Genomic DNA, 15613 nt, shown 5'->3' with positions numbered 1-15613 from the left:
TGCAGAACGCACGGTTATGGTACAACGTTAGTGGATTAAAATGAACGTAAATCCTCGTTGTAATAATTTATATGCTTCTAAGTAGGGCTGTGCGATTATGGCAAAAATCATAATCACGATTATTTGGGTCAATAATTGATATCACGATTATTTTGACGATTATTCATTGACCATTTATTGAACTTTAAAACAAATAATATTTTACCAATAAACAAGATCAACAAATATGTTGGAGCGCACTTCCAAAACCATACTAAACATATATTATTAATATGATAAATAAAAATAAATTAGACCAAAATAAATGAAATCAAATATGTTGCAGTGCACTGTCACAACCTACTGAAAACTCCTTAACATATAGCCAACATTTTGGTAAAACATATTCAACATATTCCACTCAGTTAAACGTTGAAGGCTGGCCAACCGTCATGGTCCAGAAGTAACAGGAAATAAATGTTGAACTACAATTTAAGACCAAATAAAAATGTTTAGGCCACCATGGCAAATGCTGGTAGGGCTGCTCATGTCATCTCTTAAAGATTGTTCGCAAGAAACACCAGCCTGTTTACATGGTCTAGTTTCAGAGATGAGCGCAGGCAGGTGACGATATTGCCACCTGTACTGAAGACCCTCAGCCACGCCCCGACACATGGGGTGACGCCGGCCAATCACAAAGCTTTGATGCGTTCAAGTGCATTATTCTGGCACAGGAAGATTATGTTACAGGACATAAAACAGAATATTGTTGTTCTATTTTTAGACACATCTCGCGATCGACTGGTTGGGCACCCCTGGGCTAGACCATAGGTCTGTTGTGGTAGCAAAGTAGTCAGCTGAAGCCACATCTCTCAACTTCCCCACGGCATTTGTCATATAGTGCAGGCAGCGCAGACCTGCTGAAATAATACCGAGACGGCATCACGTAACGCTTATCCAACGTGTTGACAAGTTGCGTAAAGCCCTGGTTGCTAACAGTGCTAACTGGGCACATATCTTTAGCGATGTGAAATGTAATGGCACCTGTAATATCTCTGTGTCTCTGCGAGCTCGTCGCGTAGGCCGTTGCTCTGTACAATGCGTCCTGAATCGATGACTGTGATGATGTGGTGGATGAAGTCGAGCGGGCATCTGCTTTTTGTTGTATTACTGCCCGGTCGTATTGCACTTTGTGGTTGTATTTCAGTTGATTAAAGAGATTGGTTGTGTTAGCGTGTGGTGCCAACACAACCTGGTAACAAATCCTGCACTGAACTTTATTTTGCTCCACGTCGGACTCCTGAAAGCCAAAGTACTTGCAAATAGTGGAAATAGTTTGACCCTTCTTTTTAACGAGTTGCTGCTCTTGTTCTGACATCTTCGCTCGCGCTGAACACTCACAACACATGTCACTCCCACGTGGCCGAGTGGGCTTTTAGGGAGGGGCGAAAAATAGCAAAATAATAGTATTTTGTCAATTATGCTGTTTTCATAATCGTCGCAAGCCATAATCGTAATCGCGATTAAAATACGATTAATTGCACAGCCCTACTTCTAAGTTAATAAAACATGCACAGACATGCATGCTGTAACAAAAAAGAAGAAAAGCGCGCCGCCTGCCGCCATTTTAGGTTCGAAAATAGTGTTTCTCATTTTGTGAAAACTTTGCAACCCAGCTAACCTTGAATGTTTTTTCTCTTAAGGAAACTGACGCAACTGGCAGATATATGGCTTCTTCAATCTGGTAAGCCTCACAGTGGAGAAACTGTGACGCGCTGGGGGGGGGGGTGCGAGTGGAGCCTCGCAGCGGCACAACTGTGGCATCCTTACGGCCCCTACACACACGGCGGCGGGCTTGTCTGAAGCTCGACCAACAACCAATTACATGAATATCCCGCCCCGGACACACAAGCACGCGGTTTGATTGGCTAGAGCTTGTACTGGCATATGATTTGATTGTCACAATGCAGTTTGGCAAAGCGTGAAGTCACTCCATTCAAAGTGAATGGAGTGAAGTTACGGCCCCTACACATGGCGGCGTGCGTTGACGCTTCTGCCCATTCACTTTGAATGGGGTGACAGTCACGCTTAGCCGAACTGCATTGTGGGAGCAAAGCGTAGCTTTCATGTGATTGGTTGTTGGTCTAGCTTCAGACATGCCCGCAGGCAAGCGTCAACGTACGCCGCCGTTTGTAGGGTGCCTGTGAATATTGTTACGTTTTCCAATGGCTTGGAGATGCAAACTTTGTGCTGCTGTCTTTGATACAAGGGCAGAGTTACTTGAACATTATAACATTATTATTCCCTTGATTGAAAAGTTAATGCAGACTACCTTTGCCCTGCGGCGTAATGAGATCATCAATGATGAGCTACCTGTTGGAGAGATCCTGGAACGCTGGCCTGCCTTGAAAATGGAGTCACAGGTGAAAATATTTTATTTATTACAACTATATAATTATTTTGTGTCCCTTTGACACTTTGACATGTTTACTCAGATTTAGCATGTCATGTTTCTGTTTATCTCTGCTGCCTTCAGTCCACATATACATTGTACTGTGAATTAAATAGTCATTTTATATTTTGGCAGAGTTTCACAGGATAACGAACCTCAACCTGAAGAACCACTTCTATGCGGAGTTGGATAGACATGTCCTCCATCTTCAGAGCCTGTTCAGGAAGTAGGCGGCAAGCAAGGAAAGGAAACTGAACTTCTGGATCAGCTATTCGCCTCCTATGACCTCCAGGTGAGTCGGTTATGCCTCTTGGTGTTTTATTCTCATACTAGAGTGGATTATCTTTGTCAAAGTGTTAATCTCTTCAGTCATGGAAGAGCCCTTTCTTGTGATATCAATTGTTGTGTGGCTATACTGTTTAGCATCCAAAGTAAAACAAAGATATGTTCTCACACTCAAGGAGCAAGGTGACGTCCATGTCCTCCGTGCTCTGCCTGCATATCTGCATGAAGATGACTCCACGATTCTGAGGCTGTGGCATGTAAGTCAGCATAATAACTGTTTTGAATGTATATGACAGATCATCAACAAATATAGTTTATCTTGTTACATTGTTTCAGGAGCTGTATCGCAGGAAGACAATTATTTGAATTTTTATAGTGAAAATTATAATAAATGATAGATTTAGTTTGAAAAAGTATGAACTGTCCTGGTGTCATCAAAGCTTGATTCTGTCACTCAGGTGTTGTTAATCAAACATTATCTCTTGTGTTGCTCACATCCCATTCAGGTTCTAGTTCCAAGATTTGAATATTGCCATAAGAATTGTAATTATTGTAAGGTACACAATGGACATGTTGAACATAATCTCCCTTTACTTCAACACTTCAGAGGTGTTGAATGTGATTTCTACTTAAGGATTTATTTGAAATTAAGCGTGTATAAAATGGGCTCAGGTGATTTAATAAAATACACAATCAAGAGAGGGCTTTCTTTCCTGCAGCATCAGTGTTCAATACAAAATAATCTCTCGTGTTCCCCATATATTTTTGTATGTGTAGTAGGGAGAGATTATACTGTAAATATATATTCAGTTGCCAGTTTATTAGGTACAACTAGCTAATAGTAACAGTCTAATACAGTGATAAAATAAATCCTACCCTTATGAAGGTTATACATTTTTTTTAATTTGTTTGAAAGCATTTATGTCAACTGATTGGTTATTTTGGAGGCTGACGTTTCTGGTGCTGTAACATTATGTTGTGCAATGCTAATAGGCGTTTCCGTAAACCCACATTAGGCACAAAACATACGGTTATTTGATGTGATATGTCACTGATGTATTTTTCAGAAAACACATTTCTGAGAGAGGCAAGGCAATTTGGGTAACGTTTATCTGTTCTTGTCATCAGGTGGAGCATTCTGATGATCCAGACACAGAGGGCATCGCGGTCGGACTTCTCATGATCAGTGCCAGGTCAACAGACACCACGCTCTTCTGCCCAGAGAGGATCGCTGTTGTCATTGAGGGTAACGGAGTTATGGAACTCCCCACACTGGCTGACGCATTCATCCTGCTTTTTGCACTGACCTTTGCCCTGCATCTGAGCTACCCAAAAGACTTGGCCAACACTTTCGACTTCACCTAGAAAGTGTTGATGAGGGGAACTTGAAGCCCAGGGTGTTGAGCCTGAAAAAGCTTTTGGCAGTTTAATCCAACCAACAAAGTTGCACTTTAACAATCACACACACACTGTTCTCCTCTGTTTACATCCTGCTGCTTTACATCTGTGTTCTGTTGTGTGCATTGACAGATTTGTTACTGTTCAGCTTCAAGTTGAAGGACTGTTCGTAGATGTTTTATACTTTTATATGTATTGGGTCTTTATGGTCCATGTGTTAAATTAATACGCAGAACTGTTCCTGAAAATTGTGTTCACTCATAAGTGATGGTTAAAATACACACAGATATTTCTCAAGGCCCTAGCACTGTTTTTAAGGTGTTTTTATTTATTTAAGAGTTAAATATATTGAATTTGTATTGTGCTAAAATGCATTGTTCTTTTATAGTGGAAATGGAATGTTGGCGATTTGCCAAAGCTGTTCAAATTATCAATAAATGCATTTTTATATCTATATATATACGGTGTGTTTGGAGATAATTCATTACACTATTATACATTATTATTATATTCTATTTAGCCCAACAATATAGTTAATTTCAATCACTAGCTTGGGTCAAATAAACAACCCCGCACATGGGTTAAAATGATCCAGCCCAGCATATGGGTTAAGACAACCCAGAGTGTGTTCTGTCCTATAGTGACTCAGCAGCTGGGTTATGATTGGGTTATTTTTTAACCCAGTAGTTTTAAGAGTGTATGGCAGGCATCCTCAAACTACGGACTCCGGTCCGGATCCGGACCGAACCACCACTGTCTCCGGACTCTGAGCAAATTATACTTTTCATATGTATGATCTCTCTGTATTATATGTGAGACATCGCCACAACGCATTCGCAACGAGTCAAAATTCTCCGCTATGTCCACTGCAAACAGCGCTCTGCATGTCTAACTGTTCCACCTGTGTGTGTCAACGCTTTGGTCCAATCACATTCAGCATCCAGTCAGCGTTTTTTCCCCCCAAACAATCTGCGAATCAGAGGCACAGTAGGGCGGGTCTTCGCGGAATGCGGGTGGGAAAAATGTGTGTGTCTCTTTCAACCTGTCTAAGTCAGAGCGAGAATTAAAACAAAAACAAAAAAAATTCAGAGCGAGAGTTAACAGCTCATCTAGTTCCATCTGTACTGTAGCTAGTAGCCTAGTTTCACCTACCGGGGTGGCAACTGACAACCTAAAAATAGGCCTTGCCACTCCAGCTGCCACCCCAGTTGGCAGCTTTGTTTTGAAAGAAAAGTTGTGGCTCATCGGACATTTATGAGAGAAAGTCTCTAATGTCCGAGTGCAAGTGAATGCAGCACAAGATGCACGTCATGTAACCCCTCCCCCGGTCCTGGCGCGAGCGTGGACATACGATTTGGCGGCGATTTCATTTTGAACTGGACGGCGCAAAACGAGAAGCATTCTGACCCAAGCACTGAAGGAATGAGGTATTTGCGGTCTACAATGACAGAGAAGAGACTGTCAGTTTGACTGTACTCAGCATTGAATCAAAACGCTCTAAAGCTGTTGATCTTAATACGTTTGTGAGGCGTTTTGCTGAACAAAATGGTAATCGCCGCATTCAGCTGTAATAGACATGTCAACTTGATGCTCTGCTCACGGATGAGCATACACAACTATTAAGATGATGACCTTACGTGTGTAAATATATTGTTTTCTTTGAGGGGGTCTGCCCCCAAAAAACTGTTTTAAGTCCTGAGAAAGTCAAATAAGACGGTGTTTAAAACTTCACTGCCCAGCCAAAAAAAAGTAACCACTTTGATGTAACTAGGCCAGTAGGTAAGGGCTTTCCACTGGATAATAACTGCAGTATAAAAGAATGCATGACTGAAGTGATGGAGACCATGTTGAAGGCAAACAAAAAGAGGAAATAACAGGTCAAATCAAGCAAATCCCCCTCTCAGATTGCACAGCAACCAGAAGAACATAAATACTGGCTGGTGATTTGATTCATCAGCTTTGTGATGGAATAAAAAATGCACAGTGCATTTCCTTAGCTGTGGGTGAGTCCACTGACACCACTGACAATGCTCAGTTGCTGGTGTTTGTGAGTTTTTATGATGAGGCAAAGGGGGAGTTTGTTGAAGATGTGTTGGGCCTGACGAACCTCAGTGGACACACAAGGGGGCAAGACATTTATAAAGCAATAATGGGAATGCTGAATGAAAGAGGGTGCAGCTGCCTTTATTCCTAACTGTGCAGCTCTTACACTGCGACTCTGAGGGGTCAAGCACAGACACAACAACAATGAAAACTGCTGCATATACAGATTATTTTTGTTTTTGCAACCTCGTGTTAAGAATCTTGTTGCAATTGTTTAAAAGTTTGAATGACCGTAATAAACGGACCTTTGTCTTATTGAAACATTTATTTTGGACCTTTAAGATTTGTATTTGAGTACCCCTGGTGTATGGCATGACTTTTTATTTTGGGTGAAAACATTTTTTTCACCATGTGTTTTAGGAGCTTAGGGGTCCCTGATATTATATCAATTATAAAATGTTTGTGTGTGTGTGTTTCTCTGTGTGTGTGTGTGTATGTGTTTGTATCTCTGTGTGTGTGTGTATATATATGTGTGTTTCTGTGTGTGGGTGTGTGTGCGTGTATGTGTTTGTATCTTTGTGTGTGTTTGTATGTCTCTGTGTGTGTGTGTGTTTCTGTGTGTATGTGTTTGTATGTCTTTCTGTCTGTGTGTATGTGTTTGTATGTCTCTCTGTGTGTGTGTATGTGTGTGTGTGTGTTTCTGTGTGTGTGTGTGCCTAACCCTATGTTGACCTTCACTGTCCTCACTGTCAGACGGAATAGCCCTGATCGTGTCCCTTCTGCCCATAACATGTGTTGGGGTCCATTTCCTGTAAATATCAGTAGATGTAAAAACATTGATTAGGTTTATCATTTTACAGCTGAGCACATTTGCACACTTGCATGATATTGCCTGGAAAAAAGTGGTCCAAGTGGCACAGTGTTGCCCTGAGGCAACGAACAAAATAATAAGTATTTAAACAATCAAATATACTTCTTTACGTATTCATGCACATGCATGTATTTTTTATTTTAAGTTGTGTACATTTCTAATATGTTAAAAAGTTAAATGTATCTTACCAACTGGTGGCCCTGAGTCCCCTGCAGCTTTGCTTGCAGAAAGGACTGCTCCACCCCCAGACAAAATGCCACACCCATATAATTCCCTCATTTTCAAACAAATATTTAGAGGGCCAGTGTGAGGTCAAAAAAAGTGGTTTGTTGCCTGAGGGCAACAGTATGCCATAGAGGGCAATTATATATTTAGTGGTTTATTCAGGTAGGACAGCCTGACATTGCTGTAAATGTAGAGTGTGTGTGTGTGTGTGTGTGTGTGTGTGTGTGTGTGTGTGTGTGTGTGTGTGTGTGTGTGTGTGTGTGTGTGTGTGTGTGTGTGTGTGTGTGTGTGTGTGTGTGTGTGTGTGTGTGTGTGTGTGTGTGTGTGTGTGTGTGTGTGTGTGTGTGTGTGTGTGTGTGTGTGTGTGTGTGTGTGTGTGTGTGTGTGTGTGTGTGTGTGTGTGTGTGTGTGCACATTCTCTAGCTATCTCTCTACCTGTTTCTTCATTCATACCTAATGCATTGCCTGTGTTTTCATTACACTAGAAGTTAAGTGTTCAGGTGCTCTTCCTTTAATTTAGCCTCTGTGGCATCGCTTCTCTGGTGTTTAATGGTGTTGCATATATTATGCAGAGGATTGAGATGTGGCGCAATATTTCCAGGATCCATATTTTGGTCAGTGTCGCTTGTCTCGTCTTTTTGGGGTAAGACTTTTATCTACCTTTTTTTAAATAATATTGTATAGATACGGATAGTACGATTCTACAAAATAAGGCTTTTTAATACCGTTTGTAAAATGACTTGTGAAAACTAATGTTTCATCCTATACATTAAATACTGTGCTACATTAGCAGGATTCTTATTTTTTCATAAAACACTGGTCATTTGACAGTTTACACCAAACTTGAAACGCTAAATGTGACATTGAAGAACTTTTTCATCAAATGAAATGAACAAAACAAGCTTTAGGATACGTTATGACACCATGTGACATTTCTTATACTTTTGACTTGATTTGTTCATAGTCCAATTCATATATTGGAAGCGTGTGGTGCAGTGCGTTGGTGTTCGGATCAGTGGGTCACAGGTTCAAACCCCACTGCAATCAGCATGTCGTTGTGTCCCTGAGACACTTCACCCCAAATTGCTCCTGTGGGGATTATCCACAGTATTGAGTATGTAAGTCGCTTTGGATAAAAGCGTCTAACAAGTGACGTGTAATGTAATGTTATATAAGAGAGCATTGAGTTAATGATTTCTTCCCTCAGTTAAATGGGAGTGATTGTACTCACATAAATAATTAGTTAAGGTCACACACTCATTAAGGATGTGTTGTAATGGAAAATAAAAAAAATATGGCACCTAATTTTTATAATGTGTTCAGGACTTGTATGGTCTTCAACCTCTTTAAAAACGAGCGACCAATTGGTAGATATTTGCTAACATCCGCAAAGCTCGAATTTCTAAAATGCCCCTTTTTTGACAGGCTATATTACATTTATCTGTTCCATTTAACATGTCTTATATCTTATATTCAAATGATTCACTTTCTGTTGTTGCAGTTATAGTTTAGTCACTTAACTGCAAACACAATTTCCTTTCAGTGACAATATGCTTGAACTGAATTGTATTTCATTTAGCTGTAAATGTGGTTCACCCTCTTAACTGCATTCTTTGATGTTTGGTTTTACTGGTATCCTACAATGCATTTAGTTTCAGCACTAAATGGAAGAATATGTGCAAAAATAGGCATTAAAAGATCATCAGAATTGTCAAAGAACAACAACATCAAAAGAGCTTGATTATTGCCCTGTACTGGACGTTATGCCCTCTCTTGTTGAAAGCTGGTAACTACTGTATTCATTTGTACAGTTTGTTAACTCGTATCTCTGTGTGTTTACAGGGCCATCTATATCTTCGGGAATAATGAATCACTCTGCAGGTAAGTTAGCTGTGAGACAAGTCAGTTGAAAAGGTGTAAAATCGGCTAACAAAACCAAACAAAACAAACATCTACCACTCACACTTGACATAGAAACAGGCTGTAGATAATATAACATTTATAAAGGAAATACTTTTAATATTCCAATTTGTTCCTTACTTTATTATACATTTGGTCAATTTAATCCCTGTCTTTTTTCAAAGGTGTTTGGAGCAAAGGCCCCAAACTCCTTTGAGCCTTTGCCCGAACAGCGGCGACGCCTGGACGATCCGAGACCTAAAAATGCAAACGGGGTGAGAATGCATTTATCTTTTTACTAACAGGGAGAAAAAGTCACATCCATCTTTTTACGGTTGCTATGGCTGTTAGCCTCCTCACCCTGTTGTTAAATATTTACTAAATGTCCAACTGCTCAGAACAGACAATAAACGGTATGAATCTTTATTAGGGCATAACAGTAAGAGCAAAGTATCACTAGAAGCTTGCAGTGATACTTTTATTATTGGTTAATGTTTTACAATGGCAGCAGCAGCTCAGTAAGCAAGTTAAAGTTGTCCCTGCATGCCCCTCAGGAGTTTGAAAACACGGGTTGGCGCCATGAGATGACTTTGTATACGGTTTATCTCTTATGTGGTCCACTGGGTAATGTTTCTTGTTCTCTGTCTTTGTAATCAGTGGTGAACGGAGTACTACATTTTATACTTAAGTAAAAGTAACAACGGATGGGTTAAATGCAGAGAACAAATGTCACTGTGTGTGCTGTGTGCTCTGCATGTGTGACCATTAAAGAGGGTTTCATCCCTCCCATTCTACTAAATTGTTAAAATACTTTCTTATAATTAAACGTTGTGCATTAAAAATCTTAGTGAAGTAAAGGTACAACACCATTGACATCAAAATATACATGTATATAAATACAAATATGAAGAATCTTTCATTATAATGGCCCATTTTAGAATCATATGAAATTACTTGATTATGAAAATTGTTGCATATTTGAATTACATTGTATACGGCTGCTGGATATTTGAAATTGTAATTATATGAATAGGTATATTTTTACTAGTTTATTTATATTTTGTATGAACTAATAATCAAAAAATAGTATTAATCAAAGTAACTAACAAAAGCTGTCTAATAAATAGTATAGGGAAAACAACAGTATTGTCGAAATGAAGTGGAGTAAGGGTAAAGTATCATAAAAGGAAAATACTCAGTTAAAGAACCTCAACATTGTACTTATTGTGGAACAATACTTGGTGTATACAATACTTTGATGTACTAACTGATACTTGATGTATTTTCTGTACTTGTTTTAAGACTCTTTTTACCCCACAATTCCTATTTTGAATACTAAAGATACATGTATTCGCTGCTCTTTTTTTTAGACTGGAATATGCTCAGCCAAGCACACTGAAAGGGTAAGTTATTTAAACAGATGCAATTTTTTGCAGTGTAAACATAGTCTGTTTGTTTACAATAATGGATTTCACTCTTATAAAAATATGTATAGAATGGACTTCACCTTAATGTAAGTAAGTAATTAAGCAATCTAGTGTCCCTATACATTTGTGAATAATATAATTCATAATATGTACAACATCTTTTAGAGGTTAGGTGACTTAAAGAACAATGATTTGTTTTTAAGTGTGTTTAAGGATGCAGTATAAACTTCAGTGGAGTCTGCTGATCAGGACACACTTAACTTGGCATGTGTTTTAGAGAAATGTGCATAATGCTGAAAAGAAAAGTCAGTATATTATTTGGTATCAGCTTATGCTACAACTTATTAAATATTGAATATATCATACAGACCCAAACAAGCTGGACCAAGATCTGAAAACGACTAAATCTGTCCCAGACGCACGGATGTGAACGCAGTCACAAACTGGAATGCTCCTCTGGTTTGGGAGGGGACCTTTGATCCAGTGGTTATCGATGCTATATACAAGAAAATGGACCCACGAGTGGCTGTGTTGGTGTTTGCTGTTGGCAAGTATGTTCACAGGATATTCTCACAAGGAGCTATGAGTTGATATAGAGATTCTTGTAAACCTGAAAAAGTAAAGCTGTTTCACATAAATACTCCCTACGTTTTGATATAATGATGTGTCTTGTGTCGCTGATCTTGTCTTATATTAATTGTTAACACTTCTAGCATGCTCTTTTTTCATCCAGATACACAAGTTTCCTGAAGGGCTTCCTTGAGTCGGCCGAAAAGTATTTTCTTATTGACTTCAGGGTCACTTATTACATCTTCACAGACAACGAAAAACAGGTCCCCAAAGTAAGTTGTTGTTTGTTAATATGTTTAAAGTTATTTTCTGCATTGCCCGGCAGCTAAACCCATTGAGAATTGAAGTCTAAAATATAATGATTATACTCTCTTGTATGGATTGCTTATTCTTTTAAAAGCAAATGAAAAGGTATGGTATATCGAGATGTTGTGTGCATTGAGATTGAATCGGAATTGAAAAAAATATTTTATAGTTCACAAAAGGAGCGAAAAGCTGAAAAGGGACAGAAGAACTTCCCAAAATCCAATGTCTGCTAGATTTTGCAACATACATTATACAGTGAAAATGAATTGAGTCTCAGGAGTTGTTGCAGACATTTTGGGTTGTTACCATATGTAACACTATTGGTACTATATGGAAATGTTTTAACAACACGAGAGGATAAAACAAGTCAAAAATCCCTCCAATATACAACATTGACCAACCAACCATTAACACTATAAGAGGAATAATATAGAAAAAGTCATGCAATGCTGATTTACGATCAAAAACGTTTGAAACTTGATAAGATCAACTTAATAGCCCAAATGATTAGCATAAAGTAAGTATGTCTTTAAATGTGAGCCTTGTGGATATCAAAATAACCCTTTTTTTAGATCAAGAATAAAACTTTACATTTTTTACTAACAATTCTTCTAAATACACCAAACCAAAATTAAATGTAAACATGTAAACAAGTTATCTGTTTGTCTTTGTTTATCAGATTAAACTAGCTAGGGGCCGAAATATCGCAGTTGTCCCCATCCCTGGAGCCAATCGCTGGCAGGAAGTAGTACTGGGCAGGATGAAATGGGCCACCATCACCATTGACAACCAGGTAAGAAATTAAATGCACAACATAGGCACAACAAATCACCAAAGCTAGTGCCTTTTTCATCTGGTTGGTTACAGTAACCAATGCTGTTAAATATTGACAGCTCAGTTTTTACTAGTTAGACAATACAACAGACCTAAAAACAAAACAAAAATTGATATATGAGCTAGAAACACCACCAGTGCCATCTCTCACAGATATGCATGTAAAAATAGTTCCCTAAATTATTATTATTTATCAGTGCATTCAGTCTCACATTTCAACTGTTATGTTTGCAGATCCGTAAGGAAACGGACTATCTTTATATGATGGACATCGACAGCGTCTTTCACAACCGTTTCGGAGCAGAATCTCTCGACTGTCTGCTGTTCTTCACCGTGGCTACTACAAGGTTTCCCTCTTTTGTTCCAATAGATTAACGGCTAACTTTATCCTACGGTACGTTTTCTGCATTTCAATGTCTCAAAACCACTGAAACTAGTCAAACTTTCTGAACGATTAGCAATACAGTAAGCCTAACAGGTGGAATCGTTTTTTTTACATTGCATTTCGCTGACGCTTTTATCCAAAGCGACTTACAATAAGTGCGTTCGACCAACAAGATACAAACTTGAAGAAAACAGAATCATATAAGTACATCAGGTTTCATAGAGCTAAAACATTTCAAGTGCTACTCAACTGGTTTTAGATAAGCCAGCGCTTTATTAGTATATAAGTGGTTTGTTAGCAATTCTTTGTTAGTAATTCTATCGATCGAATTGGAGTCGAAAGAGATGAGTTTTCAGTCTGCGCCGGAAGATGTGCAAGCTATCTGCTGTCCTGATTTCAATGGGGAGCTCATTCCACCATTTTGGAGCCAGGATAGCAAACCCACGTGTTTTTGCTGATGGGAACTTGGGTCCCCCTCGCAGCGAGGGTGCAGCGAGCTGTTTGGCTGATGCAGAGCGGAGTGCACGTGCTGGGGTGTACAGTTTAACCATGTCCTGGATGTAGGAAGGGCCAGATCCATTCGCAGCATGGTACGCAAGTACCATTGTCTTGAAGTGGATTCTAGCAGTTACCGGAAGCCAGCGGAGGAGCGGCGTGGTGTGGGAAAATTTAGGAAGGTTGAAGACCAGACGAGCCGCTGCATTCTGGATGAGCTGCAGAGGTCGGATGGCACATGCAGGTAGACCAGCCAGGAGGGAGTTGCAGTAGTCTAGGCGTGAGATGACGAGAGCCTGGACCAGAACCTGCGTCGCTTTCTGGGTCAGGTGGGGACGTATCCTGCTGATGTTGTAAAGCGTGTATCTGCAGCAGCGGGTTGTAGCAGCGATGTTTGCAGTGAAGAACAGTTTGTTATCTAGTGTCACACCCAGATTCCTTGCAGTCTGAGTCGGGGAAACAACTGAGGTGCCTATGTTGATTGTTAGGTCAAGAGTGGGACAATCTTTTCCCGGAAGGAAGAGCAGCTCAGTCTTGTCAAGGTTGAGCTTGAGGTGGTGAGCAGACATCCACTGAGAGATGTCCGCTAGACAAGCAGAGATGCGTGTGACGGCCTGGGTCTCTGAGCGGGGAAAGGACAGAATTAGTTGGGTGTCGTCAGCGTAGCAGTGGTATGAAAAACCATGCGGGCTAATGACAGATCCGAGCGAGTTTGTGTACAAGGAGAAGAGGAGGGGACCAAGAACAGAGCCCTGAGGGACCCCCGTAGTTAATTGACAAGGGTCGGACTCGGACCCTCTCCAAGTTACCCTGTAGGTACGGTCTTTGAGGTATGAGGTGAGGAGGGAAAGTGCAGAGCCTGAAACTCCAAGTTCTTGTAGAGTGCGAAGGAGGATCTGATGATTCACCGTGTCGATTGGAGCAGACAGGTCCAGAAGGATGATGACAGAGGATCAAAGATCTTATCAATTTACTTGTTATGTGTTATGACACAGAGGACATTGCCACATTTGTTGATCACCAAGTCATCATCAAGTATTAGCTAAAGCCTCTCCTCCCTGTCATGTTTTGTCCATATCTTATTTTATCAGAACACATTGAGGGACGGGTTTCCTTATGAGCGCCGGCCAGCGTCCAGGGCCTTCATTCCTGTTGATGAAGGAGACTACTACTACACTGATGCTGTCTGGGGGGGGGTACCTGGAGGATGTATACAAGCTAGTCAGGTAACCAGAACCATTGACATGTTATTAAGATGTTTCCATTTAGCTATTACTAAATACGTTTAAAGTATAAGACCCTGGACACAGTGGACAGGTACAAATATAGCCTTTCAAAACCTGTTATATTTAATCTAAAAAAGGCAGTGTTTCCACCCCATTGTGCACAAATGCTCAGCTCGACTTGACTTATCAGAATCAGAATTTCTTTAGTGGGTAAGTGGGGGGAATTTAGGGTGTTGCAGCAGCAGATAAAATGCAAAAGGTAAAAGAGAAGACTGAAAAATTTAAATAAAAAGGAAAACACTCGCTATTAAAAAATATAAACAAATAAGCTAAAACAGATAAGTGCACCTTGGTAAAAAACAATGCGTTCATCAGCAACCAAACAGAGGAGCATTTACATTTCGTAAAAAAGGTGTGGTGCAGTTGTGCTAGTTGCCATTTGGTAGCTATTTAAAAACGCTAAGTTGTGCATATGTCCGACGACATGTTGGTGACCTTTCTCTGACCAATGAATGGTCTGCATTGTTTTAATGTCACATTACAGTATTGACTCAGCTTACTTGGACTAACTACAACTTTTCTCAATGAAAACCACATTGAGAAGAGCCATACCATGCATTGGAGACACAGCTTGAGAAAATATATTTTTCTGAAACAATTAACTCTGTCTTCTTGACATTTTGACCATTCAAATCTAATATAATGCAAAATTAATTTGAACTTTAGCAAAGTGTATATGACTTCTATCTCTTTCATTTCATTAGATACTGTTACAAGCAGTCGGAGGAGGATGCCAAGAATAAGATTGAAGCTATCTGACAGGAAGAAAGTCACCTCAACAAGTAAGTTTCACAATTGATTGCCTCAGTTCAAGTGCATTTCTGTTCATTCTTATTTTAAAGGACACATTTCCAACCTGCTTATATTGTCAACTTCTATCTATTCTAACTGCTAGTATTTCTTGTTTAAAACAAGCTTGTGTTTGTGGAACAAATCAATACAGAATTGTGATTGATGTATTATACAACATAGACATATTTACTGTTGCCTGTTTTTCTATCATTCAGGTACCTGCTGTACAACAAACCAACCAAGGTGCTGTCTCCAGAGTACCTGTGGTCAGATTACGATGGGATACCAGAAGACATTCAAGTTGTCAGGATTTCCCAGTTGATCTACGCAGAATAAATGGTGGACATTGATGTCAAGTCACTGACA

General features: G+C 39.7%; 1 protein-coding gene and 1 long non-coding RNA gene across 2 annotated transcripts in view; both read left to right on the top strand.

The window, feature by feature from the left end:
• The window catches only part of LOC117551431 (globoside alpha-1,3-N-acetylgalactosaminyltransferase 1-like), an 18603-nt gene extending 2990 nt beyond the window's left edge, over window positions 1-15613 (top strand). Inside the window, 11 exon segments of the mRNA XM_034224332.1 lie at window positions 9096-9134; window positions 9338-9427; window positions 10996-11130; window positions 11313-11421; window positions 12135-12248; window positions 12524-12596; window positions 12599-12636; window positions 14261-14359; window positions 14361-14395; window positions 15160-15237; window positions 15463-15613. Of these exon segments, the coding sequence (XP_034080223.1) occupies window positions 9096-9134; window positions 9338-9427; window positions 10996-11130; window positions 11313-11421; window positions 12135-12248; window positions 12524-12596; window positions 12599-12636; window positions 14261-14359; window positions 14361-14395; window positions 15160-15237; window positions 15463-15583 (931 nt within the window). The 3' untranslated portion in view covers window positions 15584-15613.
• On the top strand, window positions 1546-4565 carry LOC117551437. The gene is made up of 5 exons (XR_004569786.1): window positions 1546-1723; window positions 2298-2402; window positions 2567-2723; window positions 2893-2973; window positions 3845-4565. It is a non-coding gene; the product is annotated as an uncharacterized LOC117551437 (long non-coding RNA).

Source organism: Gymnodraco acuticeps, unplaced genomic scaffold (assembly GCF_902827175.1).
Source record: "Gymnodraco acuticeps unplaced genomic scaffold, fGymAcu1.1, whole genome shotgun sequence".
Taxonomy (NCBI): domain Eukaryota; kingdom Metazoa; phylum Chordata; class Actinopteri; order Perciformes; family Bathydraconidae; genus Gymnodraco; species Gymnodraco acuticeps.
Note: the sequence above shows the minus strand (reverse complement) of the source record. Positions and strands in the feature narration are given on the sequence as shown.